Here is a 13685-nt window from a genome sequence, read left to right as displayed (position 1 = left end):
TTTTTTGTTCTGTTAGTCTTTATTTCATAATCATAAACTTAACTCAACTCTGCAATCCAGCTAGACATGGAAGGAAACAAGGAAAACATTGAACCCAAAGGGAACTGTAGCAAGAGCACAGATTTTAGGATACTGTGAGCAAATAGGGTGGAGGGGTGCTCTCCTGAGCTACAGAAGGAATGGTCTGGTGGTTAAGATAAAACACAAGTCAAACTTATTAAAGTTGTCCACAGTCAGCAATGGTGATCTTCTTGCTGGTCTTTCCATTCCTGGACCCAAAGCGCTCCATGGCCTCCACAATATTCATGCCTTCTTTCATCTTGCCAAAGACCACATGTTTGCCATCCAACCACTCAGTCTTGACAGTGCAGATGAAAAACTGGGAACCATTTGTGTTGGGTCCAGCATTTGCCATGGACAAGATGGCGGGACCTGTATGCTTTAGGATGAAGTTATCATCATCAAATTTCTCCCTGTAGATGGACTTGCCACCAGTGCCATTATGGCTTGTGAAGTCACCACCCTGACACATAAACCCTGGAATAATTCTGTGAAAGCAGGAACCCTTATAACCAAATCCTTTCTCTCCAGTGCTCAGAGCACAAAAGTTTTCTGCTGTCTTTGGAAGCTTGTCTGCAAACAGCTCGAAAGAGACACGGCCCAAGGGCTCGCCATCAATGTCGAAGAACACGGTGGGGTTGACCATAGCTGATACTAGAAGGCTCCAGGCGGCGGCAGCGGCATCTGCAAAGCAGCTTTTTTTTAGTGAGCATTCTTGAACCAAAATTATCTTTTTTTGTTTTAATTATACTTTAAGTTCTGAGGTACTAACGCAGATTGTGCAGGTTTGTTACGTAGGTATACACGTGCCATGGTGGCTGCTGCACCCATCAACTAGTCATTTTACATTAGGTATTTCTCCTAATGCTATCCCTCCCCTAGTACTCCACCCCCTGAAAGGCCCTGGTGTGTGATGTTCCCCTCTCTGTGTCCTTGTGTTCTCATTGTTGACCTCCCACATATGAGTGAGAACATGTGTGTTTCGGTTTCTGTTCTTGTGTTAGTTTGCTGAGGATAATGGTTTCCAGATCCACCCACATCCCTGAAAAGAACATGAAATCATTCTTTTTTATGTCCACATAGTATTCCATGAGGTATATGTGCCACATTTTTTTATCTAGTCTATCATTGATGGGCATTGGGATTGGTTCCAAGTCTTTGCTATTGTGCATAGTGCTGCAATAAACATATGTGTGCATGTGTCTTTATAATAGAATGATTTGTAATCCTTTGGGTATATACCCAGTAATGGGATTGCTGGGTCAAATGGTACTTCTGGTTCTAGATCCTTGAGGAATGACCAGATTTTCTTTCATAATGGTTGAAAGAATTTACACTGCCACCAACAATGTAAAAGCTTTCCCATTTCTCCACATCCTCTCCAGCATCTGTTGTTTCCTGACTTTTTAATGATAGCCATTCGAACTGGTGTAAGATGGCACTTCAGTGCAGTTTTGATTTGCATTTTTTGTGGTTGTCTATTGATTTTTTCAATCCAGATCCATTACACTTGTTATTAATAAATACATCTTCTAAATGCTATTAATAGTTTGAATGTCTCATCTAGTTTGGGATTTTGTTCTCTGTTTTCTAATTTTTATATATATTCATAGAGGTTTTAATGGAAATTTGGAAGAGGGAGTAGCAGGCACTGCTGATCAGATTTAACTTTAAGATTAATAATAAAAGCCTATTTGCAAGGATTTGGAATGGTAATTTCTTTCTTTTTTTCTGAAAAGCAAGGGTAATAGTTAGAAGTGCTAATTAATAATGATTCAATACATCTAACACTCCCTAGGAAGGTAAAAACTCTGATACTCACTAACTTTCCTGACAAGAGGACACTAATATGAACAATGTGAATTCCATAGTGAGTAAGATGAAATTTAGATAGATATATATCTCTTCAGATGAACTTTAGTTGATGGCATTGATGAATTAATGAAGAAACTTGCTGAATAGGGAGAAAAGATTCTTGTTTTTTTGGTTAGAGCAATATTGGGTCTTATGTTGTCATTTAATGGGATAACAAAACATAAAAGACATAGTTTTAGGAATTAATAATAAGTCAAATTTTAGAAATGTTGGATGCCATATGCCTTTGGGCATCATATTGAAATTGTCAGTAAGCTAATGAGAAAAGGGAAAGGAGTCTGGCCATGTTAATTCACAATTTATTTAATAAATATTTACTTTTGCATACACATGACAGATACTGAACAAAGATGTGTGCTATGACAATGAATAAGGCAAAATCCTCTCTCTCTTTCCTGCCAGAGACTTTATTTAACAGCATGAGCCAGGTAAAACCACACAGGCATCACTGATAAAAATAATAACTTAGGTTTTGTTAATTAAAAACAAGCGGTTTTGTTTATTGTCTTCTTTGGTTTATTACTAAACTAGCAAATAATATACAAGAGGTCTTAGAGGATATTTTAGGCAGAAAGTACTACATTACCACTCAAATTTCTAACTAAGGATATTCTTGCTACGCCACAGTTACACATTGGCTTTCCAGTTTTTATCATGCCACTGTGTCTATTTGAGGTTTCACAAAAGCAGGCCTGAGCATTCCAATCACAGATGGGCAATAGCAATTGAAACCTAGTAGAGTATATACTTCATGTAAAAGAGAATAATAGAGAAGACTAATCTAGTACATGAGTCGTTAATCCAATCTTGTTAAGGAGAAGCCACAATGACAGCATAGGGATATGTCTTAAAGACATGAAAGGCTCTGGAGGATTTACATTCTGGGAAAAGGAAATTAGCATAAGCAAAGGTCTAGAATAAAGGAAAAGTTTTGAGAAAATTAGGAAACACTACGCAACTTAATATGGCTACAGTGTGGTCTTCCTTTCCTTGGATCTTCAGAGAAAATTAATTTTAAATGTATATCTTATGCATTATAATCATAAGGAACAAAATTATTTAGCTTCATCAATTGAACTCTCAAAAAGTAACTTCGAATGTTGAAAAACAGCCAGGAGGAATAGTTAATAGGTTGTGATGTGTTCTAATTCAGAATTTAGTTCCCAGTTATGCATAAACTCCTGCTACTACTTCTGACAATACTAGATACTATTTATTAATTATTTTTAATATATCATCCCTTGGAGTAGGCAGGTTTTCTTTTTTAGCATCCATGTACAAGTTACCATTTTATGTGAAATGTTGTTTTTCTTTAGCAATAATCACAAGTATGGATAAACAATTTTGAACACCTTTTCCCCACATAATTTGTATACCTCATTATAAGAACAAACATGTCGTGTCATGGAATTTCAGAAGTAGAGGGGAATTTAGCTAATTCCTCTTTCTGACAAAACTGAAGTCCTAAGAGTAATTAACTAATTTCAATGGTCATACAAGAGTTTGAACCTATTCTGACCCGTGTCCATAATATTTTCCAGAACTATAAATGTGGTAAAATTATATAACCACTTCTAAGTATATTTCTCTGATATTCCTTCATCTTTCATATTGAAAATATTTCAGCATTCTATATAAAGATTCAATGCCTGAGAGTTGTAACAGAGCTTATAAACAACAATATCCAACTTGCATGGCAGCAGCAGCATCTCAGGTAATGTTATCTCATTTGCAGTCTTTCTGATTCAGTTGACTAAACACGAGTGCCCAAACCTTTCTGAAACGCCTTTTTTATCCATTAAAAACATAGTGCTATAAATATAGTGCTTACTTTACTGCATATAAAATAAGCTTTTATGGTAAGTAATTTGAGCCCAAAACATAGTGTCTCAAATAAAATAGAAGATTTTTCTTTAATAAAAGTCTAGAATTTGGTGGGCAGTCCAAGTTGGTTCCATTATATTTTTCTTAGAGATACAGTTTAATTCCACCTTGTTTTGTCATCTTGTTGTGTGTTGTCCTTTTCTGCATAATCCAAGTTAGCCTTGCTTCACTTTTGTGTTTTTATCCTGAGTAGGTTTGTAGGTGTGCATGAAGAAATGAAGGGACATTATATTCCCATTAAGCAGATGTAATAGTACAGATTCAGAGAAGTAAAAACAGTAGGATACAAAGACACATGAATGCAATATTTTATAGTTTGAGTTTTTATCCCCATCCAAATCTCATGTTGAACTGTAATCCCTAATGCTGGGAGTGGGGCCTGGTGGGAGGTGCTTGGATCATGAGGAGCAGATCCCTCGTGGCTTCATGCTGTCTTCATGATAGTGAGTTCTCATGCAATATGATCAATTAAAAGTGTGTGGCACTTCAGCCCTTCACTTTCTTTGCTCCTCCTTTCTCCATGTAAAGTGGTTGCTCCTGCTTTACCTTCTGCCATGATTGTAAACTTCCTAAGGCCTTCCCAGAAGTCAAGCAGATGACAGGACCAAACTTCCTATAAAGCTTCAGAACCACAAGCCAATTAAATTTCTTCTGTGTAATAAATTACCCAGTCTCAGTTCTATCTTCATAGCAATCCAGCAATGGCCTAACACAGAAAATTGATACCAAGGAGTAGGGCATTGCAATTAGGTTAGTGCAAAAGTAATGGCAAAAACCACAATTGCTTTTGCACTCACCTAATATAAAAATATCTGAAAATGTGGAAGCAACTTTGAAACTGGTTAACACAGAGGTTGGAAAAGGTTGGAGGGTTCAAAGAATACAGGAAGATAAGGGAATGTTTAAAATTTCTTTAAGACTGGTTCATTGGTTGTGACCAAAATGCTGATAGTGATATGGACAATGAAATCTAGGCTGAGGAGGTCTCAGATGGAAATGAGGAACTTATTGGGAACTGGAGCAAAGGTCATGTGTGTTATGCCTTAGCAAAGAATTTCCTGCATTCTCTTCATGCCCTATGGATCTGTGGAAGTTTGAACTTCATAGTGATGATTTAAGGTATCTGGTGTAAAAAATTTCTAAGTAGCAATGTGTTCAAGACGTGGCTTAGCTGCTTCTAACTGCCTATGCTTAGATGTGTAGCAAAAGAATGACTTAAATTTGAAACATATATAAAAGGAAAGCAGAGCAAAAATTTTGGAAAATTTGCAGCCTGGCCATGTGGCAGAGAAGGAAAAGCTTTTCAGAAAAGGAATTCAGGCAGACTTGGAGCAATCACTTGCTGGAAAAATTTGCATAACTTACAGGGAACCAAGTGCTGAAGCCAGGACAATGATAGAAAGGCCTCAATGGCATTTCAGAGACTTTTGCAGCATTCACTCTCATCACAGCCCAGAGGCCTAAGAGGGAAGAATGGTTTCTTGAGCTAGGTCACAGAAACTCTATTCCCCACATCCAGGCCACTCTGGCTCCAGCCTCAGCTCAAAAGTCTCCAGATACTGCTTATACTGCTGCTCCAGAGGACTCAAGCTGCCATAACCTTGCCTTCTTCCATGTGATGTTAAGCCTGTGGATGTACAGAGTGCAAGAGTGATGGAATCTTGGCATCCTCTGCCTAGATTTCAGAAGATGTATGGAAAACCCTAGTGCCCAGGCAGAAGTTGGCTACAGGGAAGAGCCCCCACAGAGAACTTCTACAAGAGCAGTGCCAAGGAGAAATGTAGGGTTGGAGCCCTTGCACAGAGTCTTGGAGACTGCCTAGTGAAGCTCCAAAAATTGGACACCATCTTCCAGACCCCAGAATGGCAGTTCATGGTGTGCCTGGAAAAGCTGCAGTTACTCAACAACCTGTGAGAGCAGCCTGAGGAGCTGAACCCTGCACAACCATAGAGGTTGAACTGCCCAAGACCTTGGAGCCCTCCCTGAGCACCAGTATGCTCTGGATGTTGGACATGGAGTCAAAAGATATTTTTTTGGAGCTTTATTATTTAGTGGCTGCCCTGCTAAGTTTCGAACTTGCGTGGGGCCTATAGCCTCTTTCATTGAGGAGATTTTTCCTCTTTGGAATGAAACTGTTTATCCCATGCCTATACTCCCACTGTATCTTGGAAGTAGATAACTTGTTTTTTATTTTACAGGCTGGTAAATGGAAGGGATTTGCCTTGTCTCAGAAAAGACTTTGGACTTTTGAGTTAATGCTAGAATGAGTTAAGACTTTGGGGACTGTTGGGAAGGCATGACTGTATTTTGAAATGTAAGAAGGACATGAAATTTGGGAAAAGCTGGGGCAGAAAAATACAGTTTGGGTATTTGTCCCTGCCCAAATTTCATTTGGAAATGTAATCCCCAGTGTTAGAGGTGTAACCTAGTAGGAGGTGTTTGGATACTGGGGACAGATCCATCATGAATAGCTTGGGCTATCTTCTTGGTGATAAGTGAGTGCTTCCTCTGAGTTCACATGGGATTTTGATCATTTAAAACTGTATGACGCCTCTCTCGTCACACATTTTTTTTCTCTCTCGTGTCCTGTTTTGCCATATGATGTGTGCCAGCTTCCCTTTCCCCTTCCCCGATGACTGTAAGCTTACTGATGCCAAATCAGAAGCTGAGAAGATGCCTGGTGCCATGCTTCTTGTACAGCCTACAAAACTGTGAAACAATTAAACCTCCTTTCTTTATAAATTACCCAGTCTCTGGCATTTTCTCAAATCAATGCAAGACACACCCAGATGAAAAATCCTTTAATTATGGTAGAAGAATAAAATAGGCTTTGACAAATAACTGGTTGTCCTCCCCTGTTCTAGAAGATTCATTGGTTAAAATTCTTTGAATTTGCATTGAAATGTATTAATTCACATTATTTTGTCTACTAAATGTTCATCTCAAGTTTTCTCTGTTTGGCCTTTCAATTCCAGTTATTCAGAATTTCTCATTATCTTTTCTGTGTAGCTTGTTTCTTCCCAGTCCTTACTCCTGGCCTTCACCCTTATTCCTCTTTCTCTTCACCTGAAATATACTTTTTTTCTTTCCAGCAATATAGATGTTTGCTTTTCTTAAAACACATAATACCAACATTCACATCAGAGCTATCCAATGTATCTCATTCTACAAATAACTTTTTCTCATTAGGCATTCCTTCAGCATCGGATATACTGCCGTTACTTCAGTATAATATTCATTGTTTTAACTCTCTTCTTAAAAGTTTTTATTTAGCATATTTATTAATCATATTTTTATCTTTCCTTTCTCCTTTTCTTTCCGTCTCTCTTTAAGCCTAGCATAAGTCAATAGAACAAGATTCACTGGTTTAATCAGATTTAGAAGTTTTGTTATTAAAAACAATGTTAGCAAGAGAAAAGCTTTATTTGTAGATCATTTAGGCACACCTATATACACATATAAAGCTTTATCTTAGAATAATGAACCCAGTAAATCCATGATGAAAATTTGCCAGGATAGAGTGAAAAGTTACAATTAAAATATCAGAATTTGTTGCTATCCCATCATGAAGGAACCAGCACTTTAGGGGATGGAGAAAAGTTAAGAAAATGCTCACAATATGAAAGTGGAAGTATGGAGTATGAAGGAAAATTGAAAAGAAGGGAGAGCATGGAGTTTAGGGCCGCTACTAAAGTCTGTTTTAGGTTTAATCTGTTTGAACTCACAAAGGATGTGATGGAGGAATTGAGAAAGGTTTGCAATATATTCCGACTTCTTCCTTATCAACAATTGCTTACCTGTGAATTGCTTTCTATTGTTACCTATCAAACTTTGATGAGATACCTAAGGTATTACATGAGGACACTTCATCTTTCCTCACACATTGTAATGTTCACAAAACGAGGAACTCATTTCAGCACCTAGAACTCCTGAAGGTACCATTTTATTGAATGTTTATTAAATTAATTACTCAAGAAGTGGACAAAGTTGTGAGTCAGAACTTTATAATAATCCTTGGGCTAATATTCTTTTGCCTGATTATCTGACCTGGGTAAATAAGACACTTTTTTCTCCATGTGACTTTTCTGAGCACCTTCATAAAGTTCATGAAAAGGTACAGAATATTAAGACATTTATAACATTCACCTCACATTTTCTCTTCCAGTTACAAGAGGAAAAGAATCAGTAACTACCTTTAATCTTTCTAAATCCAGATGCAATCAGCTTCTTTCCATTTCCCATTCTCCTTTCTAGAGCTTGACTTTTAATCCTGTTCAATTAGTAAATGGATTTGTGTTTGTTTCTACTGGCCAAAACCTCTTTTGCTTAGAAGGAGGTGAAAAAGATACTGCTTAAATCCTCAGAAATTCATTCACTTGATGGAAAAACTTACTATAGAAGGCCAGAGAAGAAAATTGCCTTCCTGGGGTATGTGACATATCCATTGATGTTCCATAGAGGTTAATAAAATAATACTTTATTTCAAATTAGGATATAGGTTTGAGTGTATATGGAAACCATATAAAGTAGCAGTCTAAAGGATAAGATTAGGAAACTAATATCCCATCCCTGACAGCTAGATAAGTATAAAAGGTCTTTGATAAAGCTAACTAATTGTCAAAGACAATTCTCATCATTTTTTTATTATCCTCATTTTGATAAAATTTAACATAACCTGTTATCATAGTAGAGGATGCAATCAGGGAGCTCTACAAAAATGAGGTTATATTTATTCTTATTTGCATGAGTTGATGATTCAATTTAATTGCTAACACAAGGGCCAGACATCTATCAGAGTATCTACTATAAAGCTATGTCACACTGCCATTTTTTATTTGTGCACATAGTCCTTTTATTCTTTTTTCTCCTTCTGTAGCTTTCTGCTGCTTTCTACCATCCTTCTCATTTTCTTCCTACCCTGTGGATATTTGTGCTTTCACAGTGAACTCATAGAAACTGCTCACCTCTATAGCTGGCACTTAAGAACAAAGCAGGGGCATACTTCAGTTTAGCCCAAAATGGACTTTACTTCCACTTTTCCACTAGTTGATTTTCTCTCTCATAAACAACACTCAGATATTCTATTATTTGTTTTCATTTTCATTAAGGCCACTACTGGGCTGTAAAGTGGCTGACTCTGTCCTGTCAGCACACTTCAATGAGGCTACTTTAGCACCATGTGTGAGTTGGCAACACTTCAAGAGACCAGTGATGTGGTGGCTTATTGTTGGGAGATTATCCAGCCATGTCCACTGAGACTGAAAATTCTTTAGAAACATTGCCTGGAGAAAATTAAATGAACTTAGAACCCAGAGAAGTGCATTACTTAAGAGCCATGAAAATACTTGAAAACTTAATTATGAAGAAGAATGCGATGGTTCTAGGGCAGGAGGTCAACTTTACTTCTGATTTTTACTGTTGATAATATGGAAAAATCCTTTTATGTGAAATAAAATTCACTAGGCATTTTCCTTAAGTTTCTTATTATGTACTCACTAATTAAAAGCCTTTTTTAACCTTTAAATAATAAATTAACAGCAAATACCTCCATAATATTTACATACCTGGTCTAATGTCCTTTAAAGCAAAATGCAGCAGCCATAACATTGTATATTAAGAAGGGAAATTTAACTCTTCATAAAGTACTGAAAATGTATTCCTCTGGTATATTCCAAACGCAGATCCCTAAGAGCACTCAATTGATAATATGTTGAAATATATCAGTGCTCTACCCACTAATCACAGGATGAATACATACATTCATTTCTGTTTTTTTTAATTTTTAATGTTTAATATCAAAATGTAAATTTGCCCCTATAGAAAACATCAAAAGACAAATTCCCTTAGTGGTATTTTACAATTAATTTTAATATCCATAAACTTAAGCACATAAATTCTTCTAGTGGCAGCATATGCAAATATGTTGCTGCATATCTTTGAAGTAGCTGTTATTAAATGTAGATACCATCTCTGCTTGTGGCTGAGTATTAAAACAGGTTTTACAAAATAACAAACGATGCTGTGTGTTATTTTCTAGATTTATTCAATAAATTTCCTTAGACAGGAAAAACAAAAATGCTGTATCTCAAGTGGCGTAATTTATACTCATGGAATGTGAGTCTAAGTATGAACAAAGTTAAAAGGAATAACATCAATATTCAATCTAAAGAGGAAAGACATAATTGATACTGGAAAAAATCTATCTCACATCAAAAATCTTACTTGAGAAAATTGAATTAGATATGTGAATTCATATCTACATGAATTACCTCAAGTAATAAAAGCTTGTAATGTTTTCTGCACCTGTGTCACATTTTGAAATACTGCCCAAATCATAGGAGAATTTTAGTCTAAGTATTAGCAAGTTGAAAGTTGAACATATTTTCACATTAAAGCATTTGTTGGAACAAAACGAAATGGTTATATGTATAGGCCTGTACAAGCTGTAGTTCCTTCACAACTTTGCCAACAATTTTATGACCAGTTTTGTTTTTTTAATTGTAGCTATTTTAATATTTTATGCTGGTATTTAATTATGGTTTTAATTTGCTTTTTAGTAGTGACTAATGGTGTTGAGCATCTTTTCATCTGCATATTTGATATATACATATCTTCTTTCATAAAGTGACTGTAGTAGTATTCTTAGTGAAGCATCAAGTAAACTCATGGCCCATTTTTGTCCGGTTATCTGTAGTATCACAAAATTTCAGATTTGTTTATTGTATTATGTATTAAGTCTAATGGTTACAGAAAAATATGACACTAATAAAAAGAAAAATCTATCAAAAATTACAGTTGTTAGAATTAACAGTTTGGAATAACTGATTTTTCTCCTCATTATGTGTCATATTTTTCTAATTTTTGCCTGCTCTGTAAATTTTTTTTTAATTTCAGTCATTATAGTTTTACCATTTTAGGTGCCGGATATTTCTGTGTTTCTATAAACCTTCTCAAGATTTTTCCTGCAATGCAGTCAAGTTACTTGCAAACCATTTGATATTTTTCAAATCTTGCTTTTAGGATTTCTAAATGGGTGCCTAGTCTAGGAATATTTATTCTCTACTCTTGAGTCATTATTCTTTTCTGGACTTTATATAATATCTCATAAATTATGGCTTTTTTCAGACTGACTGATAAGAGCAGGTACCATTCCTGAACCTTTGTGTGCAATAGGCAGTGTGATCTCTCAATTTTGGAGTACAGATCCATATATATATATATATATATCTATATATATATATATATATATATATATATATATATATATGGAAACTTGATATGTAACACGATGATATTTATAATCAGTGGTGAAGAAAGATACCAAAAGATATGCTAGAATAAATTCCTAAATAAAAAATGTTTTTCCCTGGAAGCCTTATCAATAACATAGTCAATTAATACATATTTTGCATGTTAATTATATTATATGCCATATTCATAAAATAAAGGAAGCTAGAGAAAAGAAAAAGTTATTAAGAAAAGATTAAGAAAGATAAAATATATTTACAGTATGTTGCTTATTTTTGATACAGTACATAAACTTCTAGCGTTTCAACATAAACTTATAATAGTGTTGTCTGGTTTCAAGATGAGTTGTCTGAAATGGCAGGCAACCACAGCTTCAGACACCAATCTATGATACATATCACTCAATTCAACTTTTTCTTGTAATGTCATAACTTTTATCTGCTTCTTGGAATCACTTACAGTATCACTAGGGGCACTTCATATGGGTCTCAGTGTTATTCAGATTTATGGTTTTGCGCTAAACACAACGAAGAATATGTGAGAGCCGCAACAGATCATGTTCTACTGCAATATGCAACTTACTAGAAAGAAAACCTCTCATGGGGAGATGATTATCAACACATGTCGTTTTAAGCTCACAACACTTGATGTCACCATAATAGCTACAGGAGGTGGCTATGAAATTATTGCAGTAGTAGTACATATTTACTACAGTAAATTTTATGAAGTTATAAATTAATATTGCATTATTATGTTCACATTTCTTTTGACTGTGAATGGCCCCAAGTGTGGTCTGTGTTTGAGTGTATATGTTTTGACAAATTTTAGAATAGAATCTATTCTAAAATACACAATAGTGTATTTTTTACAGTAGTAAATGATAAAATAGACTAGTATCTAAGTATACTTTATGTATTCATGACATACCTTTTTCTTAATTTTTTGGTGTTTCTAGACTCTGTGGTTTGTCAACAGTTTTTTAAAATTGTCACAAATCTCCAAAGAATTTTTCAATACAATTGTTGAAAAAATCCATATATAAATTAACCCACACACTTCAAATCTGTATTGCCCATGAACCAACTTTATAGACATACACATGTAGGTGGGGCACAGAGTAAAATGTAAACTTGGTGAATCTGGTGAACCTGACTATATGGAAATTTCTTAAGTATTCTTACAATGTCTTTCTAAGTATTTAATATATCCAAATTAAAAATTCATACAAAAGGCATTCTGATATCAATACATTTTTGGTAAGATTTCAAAGAGAGATATAATGGCTCTTTCTAAGGAATTCAAGTTTTAACAGAAAAACCTTCCCTTGTCCCAAATGCCAAAATATATGTGAAAAGCTAATACTGTCTGGCATTTTTCTTATCTGTCAGACAGACCATATGACACATTTCCAGCATTTCAGAATTCCACAAAGACATTTTGAAAATAATTGCTTCAAAGTACCCTAACATGTCATGCAAGGATCTAAGACTGGAATTTCATGGGTAACTTTTGGTGTAGGTCCATGTGTTTCATCTGAGTGAATTTAAGTTATCAGTAGCTGTGCACTGCATACAGGGCAGAATATAATCCCAACTTCACATTTTCTCGTGGTGTGAACTTTGAACTTCTCTTTCTACATCTGTAATATAGGATAAGTTTATGCTGAAAATTATCAGCAAGGTGTTTAAAGAGCAGGAAACATATTAAATAAGTAAGTAAATGTTTATATAAATATATTATCAGGCCAATTGGATATTTCCATGTCTCACTATTTAAACACTTCACTTTGAATTATTTTAGTCTGCCCCAGCTTCTGCTGAGAACTCAGAATATAAACATACTATTAATCATATTTTATAGAACATGATCCTTATTTTAAATCATTATGATTTATATTCTCAATACAAAACAATTTTTAGCATTTGCTGTTTCTCTTAATGTTATTATTTACTCCATAGGTGGAAAAGTTAATATAGTAGAGAAAAAAATTATGTTTTCTTAATAGACTGAAGTTAACAATATAGATAAAACATGAGTCTTAGAAAATGAAACATTTCCGTTTTTAAAAGTTGAGAATTTTAAAACGTATTTTAAAGTAATAGCTAATCAGATATGTTTAAATACAATTACACACCCAAATGCTTGCACCTAATCATGTTTACTTAACCATATTTGGAAATAATTTATTGATTAACTACTTAATTCATTATAGTAACTACTATTTTCTTCCTGTTCAGAAAAATATTAATTAATCACCTACTATTTGCTGAGCACTATTTTATAAACTGGGTATAAAACAGTGAACAAACTCATAAAATTCCTACCTACATAGTGTCTGATGGAGCCAGTTAGCATGGGTCATAAGAGCTGACTGTGTTCACATTGTTACAACCTCAGTGGCATCATATTATGACTTCCAATCAGCCATGATGAAACAATTAATGTTAAAGGATAAACCATACGGATTTGAATATAGCGAATTGGTGGAGGTGGGAGATTATGAACTGTCTATTGTGATTTTTTTTAAATTTTTCAGAGATCATGAACTGAGAGTGAGGATGTAGAAGGGAGTTGCTGATTACATGAGAAGAATAGAAAATGTAGTAACTAATCATCTA

The 13685-nt window shown here is 34.9% G+C and overlaps 1 protein-coding gene across 1 annotated transcript; it reads right to left on the bottom strand.

Annotated features, from left to right (window-relative positions):
• Positions 1-138: 138 nt before the first annotated feature.
• On the bottom strand, positions 139-730 carry LOC108282599 (peptidyl-prolyl cis-trans isomerase A-like). The gene has a single exon (XM_017498589.2). The coding sequence runs from the start codon at positions 704-706 to the stop codon at positions 218-220; it is 489 nt and encodes a 162-aa protein (XP_017354078.1). The 5' UTR covers positions 707-730; the 3' UTR covers positions 139-217.
• Positions 731-13685: the final 12955 nt, after the last annotated feature.

This window comes from Cebus imitator, unplaced genomic scaffold, assembly GCF_001604975.1.
Source record: "Cebus imitator isolate Cc_AM_T3 unplaced genomic scaffold, Cebus_imitator-1.0 Scaffold245, whole genome shotgun sequence".
Classification (NCBI taxonomy): Eukaryota; Metazoa; Chordata; class Mammalia; order Primates; family Cebidae; genus Cebus; species Cebus imitator.
This window is presented reverse-complemented; position numbering and strand designations above follow the sequence as displayed.

Coding starts and splice junctions, on each gene's coding strand:
- LOC108282599 (XM_017498589.2), bottom strand. CDS start 706: ATGGTCAACCCCACCGTGTTCTTCGACATTGATGGCGAGCCCTTGGGC.